Raw genomic sequence first — 20,547 nt, 5'->3', positions numbered from 1 at the left:
AGTCATTTGTCAGGTGTAAATCAAGTGGGAGGACATTCCAGAGGACCGCAGCTGCCTTGGAGAAGGATCGGCCACCCATCCTGACCTTGGGTGTACGTTTGACCATTGCAAGGGCCTGATGGGTCGATCTCAGGTTGCGTAATGGAACATGGAATTCCATCCTATTTTGCAGAATGTGTGGGCCTTTCTTATGTAGAGTTCTGTGTGCATAACAAAGGAGCTTAAATTTGGCTCTCTGGCATACCGGCAACCAGTGTAGTTCTTTCATACAGTAAGAAGCTGAGCAGTATCTGTTTTTGTTGCAGATAGTTTTAGCGGCGGCGTTCTGGACTACCAGAAGTCGGGAAAAAAGGTATTCGGCCATGCCAACATAAAGTGCATTTCCATAGTCCAGCCTGCTCAGGAAAGGGCCTTTGTCACAGTTATCCTGCAATTCAAGGGGATCCCTGGAAAAAGACTCCTGAAAATTTTCAATGTGTCAAAAATTTACATTTTGATTAGACACCAATACAGGGTTGGTTAACCGTAATTGGACCCATTATTGAAGGGTGGGTATTCTGAAATACATCTGCAGCTTAGGACTGCCCGTTGGCTCTCTAGCTCACATCTGATATATCATGTAGCCAGGTCCTAAATTTTAATGATCATTCTAGCCTCACTTAAATCATTTTGTGCAAGTGCATGCAGCATAAGCATGTAACAGTACAATGCAAAGTAACAGCGACAGTCAAATACGCCTCTGCTGTGCATTACACATGCCAATGGTTCTATCGCCAGATCCCATAATATAGGCACGGCGGGCAATCCTGTCTTTTCCTCTTCCTATGGGCTATTCCAAGATTACTTGTTGTTAACTGGATATAAGGTAATTTTGTCAACTTCAATATGATCTGTTCAAAGCCCACTTTTTTTAGAGCCCCAAATTGATATGGCCCGAGTAGTTCATCCTGCGCCTTCTCTAGATCTAGGGAGACTACTGTCGACCCATATGTGATGTTTGGTTCATACTATGGAAGAGGCAATGAAGACAGATATGTGTGTTACTGCTGGGTCTAAATTTCTTTTGACCATGGTGCTCTAGATCTTCAACTCTGGATACCAGCCTATTGGCCACTATTTTCGACAGTAGTTTGTATTTGGGATTTTTACAGAGATAACGTTTTGTTTGATTGCTCTTCTAAGGGGTTTCTTCCCTGCTTTGGTAATTCCACTATGATAATATCACTTATTTATTCATCTTAACTTATTGCATTTGTTTGTCTTCAGTGACTTTGCTTTCAGCTATGACATCAGGGTCAAAAGCCAAGTGGTATAACATCCTGTGATGTTATCAGGGGTAAAGAGCAGGTGATGTCTTGAAGCACCAGCTTCTTACTTACCTGAGGTCCATTCATAATTAACCATTTCCTGTAAACAGTGATAGCAGCGTCAAAAACATTTTATATTATTTCTTACCTCGTGGCCCAAAGAGCAGAAGGTAACAATTGTTGCAGAATGGCTTGTCATCATGCTGTGAATAAATACAATAAAACGTGTGAATTTGTTTTTATCTTTACGTTAGTGTCTAAGATGCACACCCTAATTAATGTCATTAAAGTTTAGATGTATACGAAATCAGGAATCTTTCATTTTACCCAGAAATGACACGAACAGTTATATATACTTGAATCGAAAAAAAAAAGCTGCAGTACTTAGTGTGGCCAAGAATCCCATGTGTTGAAATAGATATCCACAGAAACCCTATAGATATGGCCATTACAGGTGACAGAATGCTAGCAAAAGATCTGAGGGTGGTTAAAACTCTTACTTCCCGACCCATCTCTTCAGGGTATTTTGAGATTTGTGGTCCACGGGCTGAGTCTTCATGGACTGCAAAGACCATGAAAATTCCCAATCCTCAGACCATGTGTCTTATAGGAAAGTGGTATTAGCAGCGCATCGGCACAGTGAGCCGCGCATTGCTTCTGAAGCCAGGCTCTAGCCGCTGGACGTCATTAGAGTGCTGAGGACCAGTCACACCGCAGAAGGTAGACTGGCCACTATCTGTGCGGGGAAGTGTGGTTTAACACTGCTGTCCCACAGCCTCACTTACAATAGCACTCTATTGAACAACCGAGTTCCTCCCTTTTACTCTTGGTTCTCAAAGGTAGCAAGGGCAAACAGGAATGGTTTGGTACAAGAGGTGATAAAGAATTAGGAACATAGATATGGTAGAACAGAAGGAAGGCACTCGATAAATTCAGGGCCTGATTCACAAAGGTAAAGTGAGATATAAGTCTGAGTTTACTACTTTTTTATTATTCACAAAAGCAATTTACTACTTAAGTTACTAGTAGTAAAGTTACTAATAGTAACTTACCCATGTCAATTTCTCAAAAGTTGTAAGCTTAGATTTAATTTTAACTTTAGTACTTAAGTCTTAAGTACTTAAGTACTTAAGAAAAAACAAAATGTAAGAACGCTGAACGTCAATGGAGGAAGTCCTACTCCATTGAAGCTAAAAATGATTACAAAAATCAATTAACTCAATACCAAAAGTTGTGCAGCAGAGCAAAAGCTAATTTTGTTTGCACTAAAATCACGGCAGCCTTAAATCAAGCTAAAACGCTTTTTAAAACAGTTAAAGAGCTAGCCGGCTCAAATACCTCACCAATTCCACCTGATTTAAATAAAACTCAATGCAATCAACTTGCCACATTCTTTGTCGACAAAGTTGATAAAATTTATCAGGCCATCCAACTTAATCAGAACAATCATGAAGAAGATCATTATGACGGTAATGATCCTAACAGACTATGCACTGAAGAGACCATTTTTGCTACCCTTTTGGATAAAACATCCACCCCCACACTGAGTGCTTGGCCAACACTCAATGTTGACACTGTCACCGAACTTCTAAGCACAATAAAATCTGGATCACCAAATGACCCTCTACCTTGCCCCATCTTAAAATTACTTAGTAGGAAAGTTTTATCCACCATTACAGATCTTTTAAATAACTCCTTGCAAGAAGAATGTGTTCCTCAGGAGTGGAAGCATGCGATGATACATCCCCTACTAAAAAAAGCTGATGCTGACCCGAAGGTACCCGCAAACTTCCGACCAATATCTCTCCTACCCATTTTTGCCAAAATTCTAGAAAAGCATGTCCACCGTTGTCTTTCAAATTATATAATGACACATGATCTGTTACCTCCCCATCAATCCGGCTTCCGAGCAGGTTTTTCAACAGAAACCACCCTCCTAGGTGTAACAGAAAACATTCGTTCAATGATAGATAAGGGTGAAACAGTGGCACTGGTGCTGTTAGACCTCAGTGCCGCTTTTGACACTGTTTCACATGCGGTACTAATAAAAACTCTTCGCTCAATAGGCATCTGTGGCCCTGCTCTAAATTGGATCACATCCTTACTCGAAAACAGAACATTTCAAATCTTCTCTAATTCTGTGTGCTCTGATATCCATTCCTTCAAACATGGAGTCCCACAAGGCTCAATTTTAAGTCCACTACTTTTTAATTTATACATGAGCCCTCTTGCTAAAATAGCTAAGGAAACTGGACTGATAATGTTCTCCTATGCTGATGATTCTCAGCTTCTCTTTTCCCTTCCACCTACAGGCAATAATGATCCTTCTACTTTAAGAGCAGGACTTACGAAAATCGCTGGATGGATGAAAAAAAACTTCTTGAAATTAAACGGTGAAAAAACCAAACTTATAATCCTGGGAAAAAATAAAGAACTTTGGGGACCCCAACACTAGCCACCGGAAATGGGCTCTCCTCCAATTCCAACTAACCAGGCCCGTAACCTAGGCTTTGTTGTTGATGACACACTTAGTATGCACCAGCAGGCCATCAAAACATCAGCCACCTGCTTCGTCATCCTGAAGTGGCTAAAGAAAATCTGCTGGATGCTACCGGATCATACTAAAAGAACTGTCATTAACGCCCTAATAACATCAAGATTAGACTACGCCAATGTGTTATACTTAGGATCCAACAAGGCCACAGTCCGCAAACTACAAACTGTGCAGAATGCAGCTGCAAGACTGTTAGGTAAAATTCCTATCCATGCACCCACTACCAAACTCATACGTGAATTGCACTGGTTAAAAATTGAGAACAGAATCAAATTCAAATCATTATGCTTCATGCATAAAATCTCAACAAATAAAGCTCCAAAATACCTACGAAGTCTGGTACAATGTTACCTTCCATCTAGGACTCTAAGATCTGCAACAGCGAATAAATTTGTTGTGCCCAAAATAAGACTATCACGCATGGGAGGCAGATCCTTCGCATACCTTGGTCCCTCCCTGTGGAACTCCATGCCACAAGCTCTGCGCTCAGAGGTTAATTACATCAGATTTAGAAAAGCCATAAAAACCTGGCTGTTCAACGTCTAGGTCAGCTGTCCAATTACCCTTCACTGAATCATAAGCGCCGGGAAACCCTTTGTTGGGTAGCTGTTTGCGCTATACAAAATAAATAAATAAATAAAAATAAATAAATAAATAAGTCTAACTTTACTTCTTTTTGGTATTCACAAAGGTGAGTTACTACTAGTGACTTTACTGCTAGTAAACCTATCAATAATAAAGTTAAAAGTAGTAAGTTTACTACTACCACAATTGCTAGTGGTATTGTTCCTAGTAGTGACTTACCTTTGTGATTTCTCAAAAAGTAGTAAACTTAGACTTAAGTATAATTTTACTGTTGAGGATCAGGCCATTGGTGTCCAGAACAAGCTATATTTAAAAAAAAATAAGTCTCTATATACACATAGGTAGGTTTGCAGTCACAATTAGGAATAACAGTGAAAACCAGAAGGGCCTAATGCATGCTTGGCCTAGGGAAACCCAATAAGGTCATTAGTGCACTTATGTAGTTTTAGATCTGACAGCCTTAGGGTGATCTTCCCCCAAATTTTTGCCTGCCTCCCTCCTTTTTTCTGACCGCATTTTTGCTGGCTTTAGGACTTGGTGCACTTTACCACTGCTAATCAGTGCTAAAGTGTGCATGCTCTCTCCTCTAAACATGGTAACAATGGTTTAAGCCCAATTGGCATATTTAATTTACCTGTAAGTCCCTAGCAAAGTGAACAACATGTGCCAGGGCCTGTAAATTAAATGCTACTAGTGAGCCTGCAGCACTCATTGTGCCACCCTCTTGAGTAGCCCTCTAACCATGGCTCAGGCCTGCCACTGCAGAGCCTATATCTGCAGTTTAACACTGCCACTTCGACCTTGCAAGGTAAATCTCTTTCCAGGACTAAACCTTCCCTTTTTATACATTTACTTCGTCGCCAGTAAGGTAGTTCCTGTATGAACCACAGGGCAGGGTGCAATACATATAAAAGGCAGGACATGTAATTTTGAGTTTTACATGTCTTGGTAGTGGAAAAACAAAACATTTCGTTTTTCGCTACTGCAAGGCCCATCTCTCCCGTAGGATAATATTGAGATTGCCATATTACATCTTTCAAGGGTAATTCCAAATAGATAGATTCTTCAAGTTTGCTGTCACTGGACTCACAATTTAAATTTCTAACTTATGGTGAAGTTGGGTTTTAATTTACAGTTTAGCATAGGCCACTTTTAGAAAGTTGGCATTTGCTTACTTTAGCCATTTGGTGCCTGCTGACTGTCTCTGTTCAGTCTGGGTTGGGTAGCAGCTGGGATTTGTGTATTCCCTCCAGACAGCTACACACAAAGGGAGCAGTGGTGTGTCTTGGTGGGCCTTCCTTGGAGATGAAACGGAAGTGCTGGGTGCAGCCTCAGCCTTACACTTGAATAGGCTGTGTCCTGTCCACACAGAAAGGGCTACATACCCCCACTGTAGTGAATCTGGAGCCAGAGCAGAAAGAGGACCTCTGTGGCTCCCCCAAAATAAAGGCACCACTGGAAATAAGTATTGTACCTCTGACACTATAAATTTAGAACACTTCTGGACCTGTGACTACTTTACCAGGAAGAAGAACTGCGGTGCTGCTGAAAGGACTGCCACTCTGCTAGAATGATGCTTTGCTGGACTCTGGTCTTGCTGTGCTCTTGCCTTGCTGAGCTGCCCTGCTGCCTGCCTCGGTGAGAAGGACTCAACCTGCATCACTTGAACCCAGGTGATTCCAAGGGCTTGCTGGCTTACCTTCTGTTCTAAGTTTAAGGCTATCAAAGACATCAACTAACTGTATCGGCACCTGGACTTCTGCCCAGCCAAGTGGTGCCATCCCAGTTCTGGACCCTTGGAAGTGAAGCTTAAGGTGCTTCTACATCCAGAACCCACCCATCCTCATCGGAACTGGCAGTTCTTCGCCTTTGTATGAGTCAGAACCAGCGCATCCTCATTGCGTGGAGCAGACCATGCGCATCGTATTTGGAACCAGTGCATCGCCTTCAGTATTGAGGCATCACCTACTTTGGGAGCAGCATCCACGCATTGCATTCGGAACCAATGCTTCCCACTTGGAAATGAGGTATCCCCACAGTTGTGTGAAGACAATTGATACATCTCATCCACTGCGTGGCTCAACACTGATGAATTGCTTCGGTTGCACCTCGCATCTTCGTCTACAACAACCCATCCCGGATCAAGGTACTTTGGTTCAGCAGGTCCAAGTGGGTCCCTGTATCCGGCCCGTGCTCCATCCCGGTTGTCCTGAACTTTGTCTTAGTCCCAGTCCAGCGTAACCAGACATCCTATTTAGGCATGTAATGCATCTAAGCACCATTTTACATTCATTCTTTAAATATTCATATATCAACTTCTACTTGTAGGATTTTTGTCATTTCGGTCTTGTTTTATTTATAAAATCATAATCTCATTTTCTTATCTGATGTGGAGCCTATTTGTGGGGTTGTCACTGTGTTACTGTTTAAAGTGTTGCAGAACTACTTTGTACATTGCCTCTTAAGTTAAGCCTGACTGCTTTGTACCAAGCTACCAGAGGGTGAGCAGAGGAGGATGTAGGGTGTGTTGTGACTTACCCTGTGTTAGATCTGGGGGTCTCTAGTTGGCAGAGGTAGGAACCTTTGTCCAAGTAGGGACCCTTACTTCTAGTCATGGTAAGGGGGTACACACTGTTGATAACCCCTGCTCACCCCCTTGGTAGCTTGGCTCGAGCAGACAGGCTTATCCCCAAGGCAATGTGTAAAGTATTTGCACTAACATGCACATTAACACAGTGAAATACCACAAATGTACACCACACAAGTTGTATATAAAAATATCAATATCTTTATATCTAGTTTAGATCAGGTCAGAAACGTTAGCACAGATACACATACATATAAATAAGAAGTTTCTCAGTCCTTAAAAATGGTTCTTGGTTATGGTTCTAGCAAAAGCTCATTCAGTATTGTCCCTTTTTAACTTTGGACTCGCAGTACATCCTTGTAACCCAGTTCACCTTTTTAATCTTTGGGCTCCCACTGTTCAGGCTTCAAAAGGTGTCTCTTGATAAGCAATGCCTCCGTTCTGTTAGGCCATGCGCTATTCTCAAGAGCGTCCCCACAGTTGGTTACTTTCCCCTCAGCGAGAGCTAGTTATCACCAAGGATATGATCTATCAATAGTCCCCGCCGTAGTGCGGGACGTGGTTGCGCTGAAAGTTACCCCCTACGAAGAGATACGGCCAGTAACAACTCATCAGCGCACACTGTTCCTCCAGCACCAGTTACCTTTGGATATGCGGGGCAGGGGAGGCTTTTAATCGGTCCCGGGTGGTTTCTCCTTCGGGAAGCTCCCCGGCCCCAGGCGCAGCTCCGCTTCCTGAACGAGCGTGGGGAACACCTCAAGGCTGGGACCAACTCCAGCAGGGCCCAACAATGACAATTCAGGAATCCCTGCAGGCTGGAACCAATACCAGCGTGGCATGCCGATGATGCTGCAGGAATCCCTGGAGGCTGGAACCAATCACAGCGTGGCACGCCGATGATGATGCAGGAATCCGGGCCAAAAGCGGTTAAGCGTTCTTGCAGTTCTTGTCTTCTTGGCGAACCCGGCCTCGGGCGGTTAGCTCGAGGTGCGGCGGTTATCTTTCTGGGCCCAGCACTTCTTCCAATAGATGTCCCGAACCAGCGGTGATGACTCCGGCCCCCTCTGCTGACGGCCTCAGGTAGTGCAAAGACACGCACTCTCGAGCACCAGTTTAGCCAGATAAGGGCACGGCAAACCTTTTCCTCAAGCAGGTGGGGGGAAGCACAGCACACAGCAAAGTCCCCTTTTTCTCTCCTTCAGTGGATACAGCAGACTGCAGGTCAGCCCCAGAACACACAGCAAGGGCAGTCTTCCTCAGTCTCTTCAGCTGATCTTCTTGGGCAGAGATTCCTCTTGATTGCAGAAGTAGTCTAAATTACAGGGGTTTCAGGTCTTACTTTCATACCCCAAAAGACTTTGTTCTCCATGTGTGAGGGGTCCAGGATCCAATCCCAACCAGTACTGGGTGCCCTCAGCCAGGGCATGTCTTCTTCCTTTGTGAGGGGAGGCCAGGGCCATCAGATACACCGTAGGAGGTGGAGCCAGCATTGTGGAAGGCAGGCACAGTCCTATTCAGGCCCAGGTGCAACTCCTAAGTAAACATCAGAGGGACCCTGAAAAGCCTATAAATAGGGAACAACCCACCAGGGGAAAAGATACACTAAACAACATGAAAAGGGTGTCCCCAATGTATGAAAAACCAGGACAAAAATTCCAAAATATAAAGAATAAAGATAAGTGCACCCACAGAACAGCTCACTTAGATTTCAATTTTATTTTTCATTTAATTTTTCGTTATGATATTTTTCTTTTTTTTGTATATGGTATAAAAAACACGATGAAGATAAATACAGCAAATCACTTCCATAAATACATTTACATAAAGCATCACAGTGATCTACTAGCGTTGAGATATCATATAAAATTTCATAAGTCAATACAAAAGAAAAAAGGTACCCCATAAATATCAATATACTGAAATAGGTGGGTAAAAAGTTCACACATTTACGGTTCAACAATCAAGAGTAAATCACATAAGCAAGCAGACAACAAAGTTCAAAATTACATTCAAAAACATAAACAAAACAATTAAGACACAGTAAACAGATATAGCAAACACAAAAGAAAAGTGCCGATGCTGTTCTGTGGGTGCAATTATCTATATTCTTTATATTTTGGAATTTTTGTCCTGGTTTTTCATACATTGGGGACACCCTTTTCATGTTGTTTAGTGTACCAGGTGCAACTCCTCCCACCACTCTAAGTGTAGATAGGTCTATTCAGCGTAGTGCTGACTCCCCCAGCCTGCTGCAGCCACCCCCAACCCCTGTCACTCAAAAACCAGATAGTCAATACACAAACAGGCAGAGACACACAGAAAGGTTGAACTGGAAAATAGCCACTTTCTAAAAGTGCTATTTTAAAACACGGAAGTTTAAAACCATCTTACCTAAAAGATGCGTGATCAAATTCTGAGTTCAGGGGTACCAGACTCCATATGTCTATCTTGCCGCTATGGGAAGATATGCTGGTAAATTAATACACAGCATTCCCCATATTAGCCTATGGGCAAGAGAGCCTTTCCATAGTGAAAAACGAATTTGGCAGTATTTCACTATCAGGACATGTCACCTACACTAGTACATGTCCTACCTTTCACATACACTGCACCCTGCCCCGGGGGGTACCTTGGGATTACCATAGGGGTGTCCAATGTGTAAGAAAAAGGAAGGGTCAAGTCTGGTCAGTGTGTACACTGGCCAGGACAACATGGCAGTACACAGACTGCGCACAGGCACTGCGGTGGCAGGCCTGGGACACCATTTTAGGGCTACTCAGGTGGGTGGCACAATCAGTGCAGCAGGCTCACTAGTAGCATATGAATGACCAGCCCAAGCACACTTAGTGCCCTTTACTAGGGGCTTGACAGGTAAAACAAATATGCCAATCATGGATAACCAATCACAGTAATAATTTAACCAAGGAGTACTTGCACTTTGGCACTGATCAGCAGTGGCAAAGTGTCCAAAACATCTAAACCAGCAAAACAAAATACAGCACAGTGTCCAAAAATACAGGAGGTAGAAACAAAAATCAGGGGAAGCCACGCCAGGGATGCCAGGTCTAACACCCTGACTAGGATTGTGGTTCCCAGGGTGCAGGTTGGACAGGGTGCATACCTCTGCCAACCAGAAACGCAATTTCTAACATGAAGAAAGGCTCTAAAGGAGAAATACCATATGGTGCAATGCAAGGTTCAATGTTATGCAATGAGGAATGGTACAATGTACAGTAAGTAGGTCTAAGGTGTAAGACAAAAGGCTACAATAAATTTAGTTGGCTATTATATGTCTACTTCTAGCTGTCATATCTCAGCTGTCCTGGGTGCAAAGACACACAACCCAATAACGTTTGACCCAAATGCAGTTGGAAATACGCAAAGCAGTACTAAAGTTTTTTTTTTTCAACAATGCCCAAGAATAACACTTGTCCCACTCAAGTCGAAAGGCAATGTTTCCCTAGAATCCAAAGGGCGAGTTAGCATGTTTGTGCATCTATGCTGAGTTTACAGACTAGAGGGATCTGGCATTTGCAGCACAAGGTAACTGGTCACAGTTCAAGGAAGACCAAATAGGATTTTAGACTGACCACTACGTTCACAGTAATTTTAGAAGAGCTTCTACTATTTGCTTTCAGTAAAAAAAAATTGCCAGGATGCACCTGAAATTTCATTGGCCAATACTTCAGAATTCACTTGTTTTGATAAAGCAAAACTCGCAAATCTCTGGAGGCCTGTTGAACAAAGAGTTGGAACTAGGGAGCCTTACTTTAGAAATAGTATTAATGTGTAGCTTGAATACATGATATGCAAGGTTAGACATCGGTCGAATGATTCAGGAAGCAAGACAGCCAGCTTCAGCTAACAAGACATTTGAATAATAGCTAGAATCAAGAGGAACAAACACAGGGTCCCTTTTAGTCAATTAAGGTGCAGGTCCAGGCTCCCAAATAGTTTGCAGTGCTTTGGAACAGATTGGGACAATGCAAATGACCACATCTGCAGCCTTGTCATGCTCTCAACATGTCCTTAGCCTTTTGGATGCAAAGAGGGTCTTATGTCAGTCGTGTGAGGCCGGACTGCAATGTGTCCTAGTTGGCTCACTTCCTTAAGGCATCCTCAAGCCTTTTGAGAGCACTGATCTTTCTTCTTTTTTTCCTTGACAGGAGCCTGATCCACAGAAATCACTAGGCATGCTTAAAGAAAGGCAACCAATGGCCTATTGATATAGCTATCATTGTATATGAAGGAATATTGTCTCTCAGCATTGTCAGACCTCTGAGACCGGATCAGAAAAAGTCCCTCATTACCAATCCACTGCTAGGGAGAAGAGAGAATCATAGGTGGCATTGGGGTCCAGGGGCGGTGGGTGAGATTTTAAAGTGGTGGTGCGCAAACTAATTAGCATACAGCACCATACCGAGCAAGTGCAGCGAGCGAGCCCGAACACCAAAAGGGGGGTTTGGGGGGGTTACCCCCCCCCCAAGAAAATTTTGGAAAAAAAAGAAGAAAAATCGTGCATTTTCAAGCAAATTTGAGAAAGCAGGAAGGTTAATAAAGCAATTGTGAAAGTGCAGTTATTACATTAATAGATGGCATAACATAGGTAGCTGCTTATTCAGTATAACCACAGAGCTTCATACATTCCATCCTATTATGCACAGGTGCTGAATTCAGACTATAAGACTTTCATGGAAATCTCAGCTCTAAGAGTAGAAGAAGTTGCACAGCAGTGTAATGGTTGCCATGCTCGTACCACAGGAGCATCAGGAACTTGAAGAAAAGTCCATGGTCTTCCCCTACGGCCTTCCGACTCTATTAGACTCTAGAGCAGACTTCTTCAATCTGTGGGGCGGGCCCCCCTGGGGGGGCGTGACACCATCTCAGGGGGGGCGCGCACTCCTCCGTGAATCTCACCTTTGTCCTCTACTGATTGAAGAAACAAACGGCAGAGTGGAGCTGCAGGGGCCCGAAGAAGGGGTGAAAACCATTAAAGCCTCATTAACAAGACAAGCAGTGGTCAAAAGAAGTGAGATGGGGCAAGAGAAGAGAGATCTGCATGGGGGGGTGAGACAAGTATATTGGGGAAAGGTGAAGGCAGGACAACAACTCAAAAGAAACTAATATATAACGAATACTTGCCCACTTAGTTTTTTGGGGTGAAAGATACACTTCAGAATATGGATTTGGGACGAAGAGTAATATTTGTACACATCAATTAGCAGCTGGGCATAGCAGGTGTGTAGTACTGAGAGACAGGATATACATTCATGTTCTTTTTAGGGGTAACGGCCGATGTGACTAGATACTATTAGAACGCCCGCCAAACCAAAACGCTCCCAGCCCACACACACCTCTCACCATAAATCTCTGATAGCGCCGCAGCACGGGCCAGGTTACCGTGAGAAGCCACAGCCCCAGCCTGCTGTAAACTCTGGCCTCTGAACTGTGGGCATTGATGAGAAATCTGGCTGTTTCCAGCAAACTGTATGTCTCAGATAATTTTTTCATAAACTTAATGACTATTGTTTGTAAAGTGCACTGATACCCCCGGGTCTTGCCAGCGCTATATAAAATACTTTAAATGAAATGAATGTAATTGCTGCCCTCTTGATCACTTTTTGAACCACCATAAGCTAAAATAAATAAACAGGTTTTTTTCGTAGTCACCACTGTTGTTTGAAGCTGTCTAACATAAGAATTTAAAAGCAAATTTTTTCGAGGTGGAATAAAGGTAAATAAACAAGCCCCCATATGCAAGGCTCATAGCAATGTGGTTCTCGTTATTTACAGATCAGTGGCATTTGAACCTGGGGAACCAATAAAACTCCCGGCCTCGTCACAACTGCTTGCGATTATTGTGCAAATTAATTAACATGCTCATTTAACAAAAAAAGATGAATGAAATTTAACCCCTAACATTGTCATTGAAGAGAGCATTGGAAGCACATTTTCTTATCGCAAAGGAAACTGAGTGCGACAGTATGTGTAATAGAGGTAAGCAGTTCCCCGAATGTGATAAAATGTGCTTGAGCTAAGAATAAGCAAACACTCACGTGCAAGGTCCGCTTGCAGTCATGTGCTAAACACATAAACTCAGGCAAATGAAAAGTATACCTGTAAACTCGCCCTCCTTTGGCCGGGTTTACCGCTATGGAGTCTTATTCACTATCCTGAGTAAAAAAAAAAATGCTTCAGCAGACTTCAGTGGGATCACCCTCTTTCAGTGTATTAAATGGGCAGGTACTGTCCGGGACTGAGTACCTGCACTTCTTTAATTTGAAATGGAGAGTACCTGCACTTCTCAGCACAGCTGCAATATATTTATTGGGAGAGTAGCGGCACTTCTTGGGAGCAAACGGGCACTCTAAATAGTGTGTACCTGCACTTTTACATTTCAATGTAACCTCTTTTCAAACCTATACCACCAGAAAAAAGTTCCTTCTCTAACATTCACCCTCTAAAACACCACCAGATTTTAACTTCAGTTGAAATCAGCAGGCTTACCGGTACTGCAAATACCGGTATTATAGTCCCTGGCCACAGAGATATAGGGAACAATGCATGACCATGACGGAAAAGTCACCAGGATTCGTCTGCTCCTGCATCGTTCCCATAGGAATAATCCGTTAATCAAGAGCGCCCATCTTGACGCGACACACAGAATGAGTACCACGTGGCCTGTACGCACGTCGTCACGTCGTGTCATCAGCTGACTCCCTGCCGCCAGCCTCGGCGCACCTCCTGATCCGAGGATCTTTGCCATGCCCTCCCGCTCCCATGCATTCATTAGTCCTACTCTGCACTAAAATGCACACCCAAATTCATATGGTCACCTCAGTCACCCTGCAGTCACTCCACTTACCCTACTCTCACACTGTCGCATACCTCACTGTGCACTCACATGAGCACTCCTGCCACCCTCACAGCACAGAGGGTTAATGTGCCTGCTACAAAGAAGGTGTACCATGCAGATCAAAGAACTGAAGGGCATATGTTCAAGGAAGTTGCGGAGTGAGGCGTTAGCAGTCATGGGTTAAAGCCTCTCTCCGCCACTTCAGAAACGGAAGGCTGCACCATATTTACAACAATATGATGCAGCCTTGCGTTTCCCCTGCGCTGGCGCTACGCTTAGCAGTGTAGCGCCAATGCAGACACCATTGTTTATGTTCAGGAGGGGGACCTTCCTGTACATAAACAATCTTTAAATGCTATTTGTCTCACTTCCATGTGTGCTGCTTAATGCAGCACACACAGAAATCACAAAATAGATTTTTTTTTAAAGAGTACAAATACAAGGCATTTAGCTTTTTCCATGTGTGCTGCACAAGGCAGCACACATGGATGAACCAAAAATGAGGAGAAATAATGCATTTCTCCTAGTTTCGCCAGCTTAAGACCAGGTTTTCCCTGTTCTTAATTTTAACGCTGCCTCACTTTTACGCTGCCCTTGTAAATAGGGCGCAACATCAAAATCAGTGCCTGTTGCAGTGGAATGCCCACTGCAACACCCACAGCCCCCTTTCACGCCAAACATAGTATGAAAGAGGGCCTTATTTACAAGGCAACATTAAGCCAAGTTAAGTGGCTTAACGCTGCCGTGTAAATACGGCAATGCCCCTATCACCACCACAATGTCGTAAAAAGTGACGGTGTGGTGTCTATAGGGGCTTGTACATATGCCCCAGAGTATGATGAAACTATGAGTAGCACTATAAAAAAAATGATATGTTTGCCAGAAAGGTGCTATAGAGAGATGAGGTGCATTGTTGGTGAGTGGTAGTGAGGGAATTCATGGAGAAGGAGGAAACACTCATTGTTTTGAACATTATTTGCCGGATATGGCCCGGGATATGTGGGTGGCGGTCGATTATGTAGTGTACCAGATTCCAGAAATTTCTGTCAGGTGGTGGGGGGGCCCGACGTTTAAAAAAATTCAGCTGGGGGGGCTCAACCTTCAAAAGTTTGAAGACCACTGCTCTAGAGTAACGAATGGCACGCAAGGGGAAAACAGGAAAACAAAACAAGGAAAGGTGGGGGAAGAAAAACAGGTCTTGAGCGTGACTCTTCCAATGCTTTTTACATTTGCTGCAAATCTGGCCTTATAACAACATGTCAATCAATCTTTCAACATCTTCTTGTTGTAGGGCACCTGCTAGAGGTGTTGCCCCTAGGCTGCTTCTTTAACCTGGCCTCGTGGAGCATTGCTCCTGTACTAAGGACAACCTGTCAAACAATGTGATGACCCTACCCCAACCATTAATAAAATAGTAGACTGTAGTACCCTCACTATACACTCTCATACTGCGAATCGTACAAATGGAACAGCAAAAGCAGACAGCTATCCATACATATTATCACTATACATATGGAGAAGGCTGCTGTTCCTGTAACCAAAAACTAATAATAACATTGTGTAGCAGCAATATTATAAATTGAGCACAGCCCAATACTTACTAAGCCATGTTCAGATTCCTATTTCTTGCAAAGGCGAGTTACACCAAAAGGCAAAAAAGCTATGTCAGAATTGTACACAGGCAAACTGAAATATTTGAAATGGGATTCTATGTTATATTGCATGTGGGTGGTGGCATGTTTCCGCTATAGAAAACTCTTTTTTATTCAAGAGGAAACACAGGTACACCAGCCTATCTCTCTTAGGGCATTAATGACTTTGCCTGCAATGATGTTTATTTAGTTTCATATACACTTTGTTTGGACTTAACTTACAGCTAGCGTATTCGGAGCAGCACACAAAGCATGTTTTTTACTGCAGGAGCCAGACACACATCAAAATTGCATAGGGAGCTCTACGTGGTATATAACCAAGAAAGAAAATATATTTTTTCCATTTCGCTTCAGGGCTAAACATTAAAATTGTCAGTGTTCACACCATGCTATCCTGTACTGACTGCAGTGGGCAGATTCCAGGGCTAACATCTCCGTGCTGGTATCTGTAGCAACACACAGTTTAGAAAACGTTTGGCCAGCCTGTTATGGAACTTTTTAATTTAATGTTCACGGTTTCTGTAGCGTTTACTTTTCTTCACAGTGCCTGTTCTGGAGTTGGGCTGGTAGGAGGTGGAAATCGTTTTAATGCAGTGTTCATCTTTCTGAACAAAACAAGAATATAGAGTGTGCGTCGAGACAAAGACGGATGTTTAATTTTTTCTAACATCTGCTACATGTTCAGCACTCTCGCCATAAAAATAGTCTGTGCCCTGGCCTTCCCGGTTAGCAATGTGTGCTGCTTAAGTTCCCGTGAAATGAGGTAAGGCTGGTACTTTTGCTCACAGACCAAAATTAGTATTTACGCTGAAGTTGTGCACAATCAAGAAACCCTTTATCAACTAAAATGATATACAATATTGAAGGGTCTATATACAATCTACTGAATCTAGGGTACCTAGTATGGAAAGTCTACAGTAAAAGAAATATATAGTGATAAACACAGAAATCTACACATAAGTAGTTAACAACAAGGCTGTGTTATCCACTGTAGGGCTGTGCGTGTCAACATAGACAAGGAGACCAAAACAAGTAGATGCGACATTGTGGACTGAAAATGGAAATTGCCCCTACGGTGGACAATCTACTTAAATTATTGAAAATAGGAAGCTGGTATTGTCTCAAAGTGTGAAATACAATAGCTATAGCATGGGCTCTTTACAGAGTGACAACATTGTTGTTTACTGCCTTTCACATGCACACATTCCGATATGGGGAAGTAACACATACATTGTAATTTACCATCATGGCCTGCAGAATAAAAAGACAAGCATTTTTTTCGAAAATTACCTCAGACTACGCAGATGAAAACGTCAAATTCTTTGAACAATATGCGCATAATGCCACATCATATCCTAATACAAAGTGCGCAATCGGACAAACCTCTTTTCACAAGTGAATAACAATTTAATTCTGTTTAATATAATAAGGCACGTTACAGCTGTTCCCTTCAAGGCTCTCCCGAAGGCGCCGCTAGATTCACTAAACAGAGGGGATTTCTGAGCAATCAAGCAGTGGCGTCACTAGGGTTGGTGTCACCCAGTGCGGGTAACTCATGGTGTCACTCCCTCGCGACTTACCCCATGAATCCATGATGGACCTCCTCGAGGAGATGTATTCATCTGTGCAGCACCCACGGAGGGGGTCCTTCTTCTTCTGGGGCCTTTCCAAGCCCACTCCTCTACACCGGAGTTGTAAAATTTATAATAAATATAAATGATGATGAGTCCTTGTGTTGCTTTATTCAGATTTATTCTTAGTAGTTAGGAGTTGATGTATAGGATATAAGCAAGAATATAAATAAGTAAAGTCTAAGATGAATCCCCACCGGGAGCAGCAGGCAGCTGCTCAGCCTCAGATATCTTTAACTGTCATTTCAAACATACACACCCAGCACTCTATGTGACATCATAGATCTATACTGAGGTAATTATAATCAACACTAAAAAAGGACAGAAGGAAAGGAAAAGCAGAATGCAACACATCTTTCCCCTTGAAAGAAATAAAATTATTATAAACAACAATAAAATTAGAAAAGATAAAATTATTAATAGGTGAAAGTATGAAAGGAAGTAACGTAAATCGATAAGATAGAAATATAAAAAGGTAAAAGTAAGAAGTGAAGTATAGTCATCCACAAATTAACAAATCCACAATAATGGAAATGGAAACAACAAAATTTAGAAAAGTTAAAAACATTAAAAGGTGAAAGTATGAAAGTAAGTACAGTCACCTATAATATAACTAATCCACAAGAATGGAAATATATGGATTTGGTATCAATACATATGGAAACAACAAAATTTAGAAAAGTTAAAAACATTAAAAGGTGAAAGTATGAAAGTAAGTACAGTCACCTATAATATAACTAATCCACAAGAATGGAAATATATGGATTTGGTATCAATACATATGAACTCCTCTAAAAACATTAGAGCATTTAAATGTTTCATAATAATGAAAAACATTAGAGCATTTAAATGATTCATATCAATGAAAAACATCTCAAATGGATGGATTTGGTAAAATACATATGAACTCCTCTAAAAACATTAGAGCATTTAAATGTTTCATAATAATGAAAAATATTAGAGTATTTAAATGATTCATATCAATGAAAAACATCTCTAAAATTGAACAACCATCGGCTCTTTAAATAAAAATTGTTGCATAAAAGATGAAGAGAGGAACAATATCTCCTCGCACAAAACCAGAGAGAAATCACATGAGAACCATCTCCCATCTCAAACAAAAACCCAAAATATCACCAATCATGCCAGTTGGCCAGACTGTCACGAAAAGCAATAAGAAGGGAATCAAACTAGACAAAATGGCGTCCTAATAGAATTAAAATTTTAGGACGTAGGAGTTACCACGCTACCTGAAACACACTTAAATAAAGCATAAAGAACAAAGCGCATAACACCTAGTGTATGGGGTACATGGCTACCTAGCGACTCTCTATAAAACTGAACACCTCTAACTGAATAGAGCACTTGCGTGGTTCAGGAAAATAAAACATGAATAAACAGAACTGAGGACTCTGCAGCCTCATATAATTTGATCACAATGAAATGGAGCACCTCAAACCATGAGCACGTATGTGGCTCCGCAACATATGCATCATAAAATTCCAAACTGGAGAACTAAACTTCAGAAAATATAGGAGCGCCTCAAACAATGAGCACCTATGTGGCTCCGCACAATTTGCATACTAAATTCCAAAATACACATTGGTATTGAACTTCTTAAAGTTCAAGCTATAAATGTAGACTCTACAGGACTCATCGCAGTAAAGTGTGAACACCTCTATTGAAATAGAGCACTATTAAATAAGTGGTTCATCAAAAATACATTAAATTAAATCACCAGACCTACCTATAGTAGTTCCATACGCTCCAACTAAGAATCACTAGAATTAATTTAAATTCTTGCATCTCAAATCAATTAACGCACTTCTATGGCTCAACTAATTAAAGCCAATTCTACAAAGAATGAACACATCAAATAGATTTAGCACAATTGTGGTTCATTTCCATAAAATAAAATTTTAGTACTCTCACGACTTTGTATAGTAGAACATGACCACTAAAAATTCAGTACATCAGTGACTAAATTCAGTAAGGATAATTTAAACAATTAAATGACAGTAAAGGAGCACATTAAGAAGAATCTCATTATATAAATAATTCATGTAAATCAAATCATATCATTTGAACATATGTAAATAAGCGTAAACATATCAGTACAAGTACACATGTGATTATCAAATAATCCAAAACAAGAAACTAAAACAATAAAAGTAGTCACCGTTGTCGTGTTAGACGTTGTGAGTGTGAGATCTGAAGAAATAAATAGTACCTTGACTCTTTGAAATAGAAATGAAAACATCCCAGGGACTTGTTAAATGCAGGGTTTCAAAAACAACATAGCGTGCCAGTCGCTGTGATACGATGGTGAAATACGATGGCAGATTCTTAGAAAGGCAAAGCATTTAGACAGAAACGCTGTGGAAACGCTGTGGAAATGAAAGCGTTTGATTTATGATGACAGCACGCAGTAAACATCACGTTGTCGCGTCTTTGGCAGATGGCTTACGGCGAAAATGTGCTTGAACAAAGGCGGTGACTCATAGGCTGACATCACGGAAGTAGAACACGAGGAGAGCTTCCCTTCGCTAACTCCTCGAAACCTTCAGAAAACGTCATCAAACTGATTGAAGAAAGGAAAGGGCAAGGATCGCTGCAGACCAACTGACAACTCAACTGTCATCCCCAAACAGGACGGTGTGTGTCAGAGTTTTACATGAAAGAGTTAGAGTTTTACATGAAATGTTCCGTTAAGTTGAGTGCGCTGGCACCCAATTATCTCTTAAATACTTCTCGCAGCTTGTACACCATATTTGCAGGGAATGAGTTTACAAACAGCTTTCTTTCCTTAAAAGCGCCGCTCATTTGTTTTACAGCCACAATCCACTTTGAAATAGTGCAGTCATCTGTTTCAAATATTCTCAAAGGTTTTAGACAAAATGAAAGTAGCCGCCTCAGACAAATTGTTGACAGGTTTGCCTTGGGAAGTCTTCGAAATATACCACTTTGTATATGATAAATTAAATAGTTCCACTTGGAATATGATAGATAAACATTAATTGCCTTATGTTATAATAACGAACATTACTCGAAGGCACACTTTTTCATTTTTCAAGTTCACTTCACACCGGAACTCGATACTTATCTCCGGTTGAGGTGTGCTTTTTAGCTTTTTCCTCGAAGTGTTAGAAATAGTAAAACCGATCCAAGCAGTGGCAAATTAGTTCGTTCAAGATCGAATTAATATAGCAGGTGGCAATTTAAACATCCAAACATTTGGAATACTTCAGCTTGTTTCACGCTCATACCAACCCTCTACTTACTTATGGCTGTCAGATGTTGTAGACACCGGTGGGGAAATCAAAGGGTTGGCATGAAGTTCAGGTAGTTCATTTTAATTTCTTTTGCAGTGTCATC

General features: G+C 41.8%; 1 protein-coding gene across 1 annotated transcript in view; it reads right to left on the bottom strand.

Moving 5' to 3' along the window:
- The window catches only part of LOC144819856 (cysteine-rich protein 1-like), a 356,589-nt gene that overhangs the window by 110,719 nt on the left and 225,323 nt on the right, over positions 1–20,547 (bottom strand). Inside the window, exon 3 of the mRNA XM_078677587.1 lies at positions 1,456–1,510. Coding sequence (XP_078533713.1) covers positions 1,456–1,510 — 55 coding nt within the window. The remainder of the gene's footprint in view (positions 1–1,455; positions 1,511–20,547) is intronic.

The sequence above is a fragment of the Lissotriton helveticus genome, chromosome 2_1, assembly GCF_964261635.1.
Source record: "Lissotriton helveticus chromosome 2_1, aLisHel1.1, whole genome shotgun sequence".
Classification (NCBI taxonomy): domain Eukaryota; kingdom Metazoa; phylum Chordata; class Amphibia; order Caudata; family Salamandridae; genus Lissotriton; species Lissotriton helveticus.
Note: the sequence above shows the minus strand (reverse complement) of the source record. Positions and strands in the feature narration are given on the sequence as shown.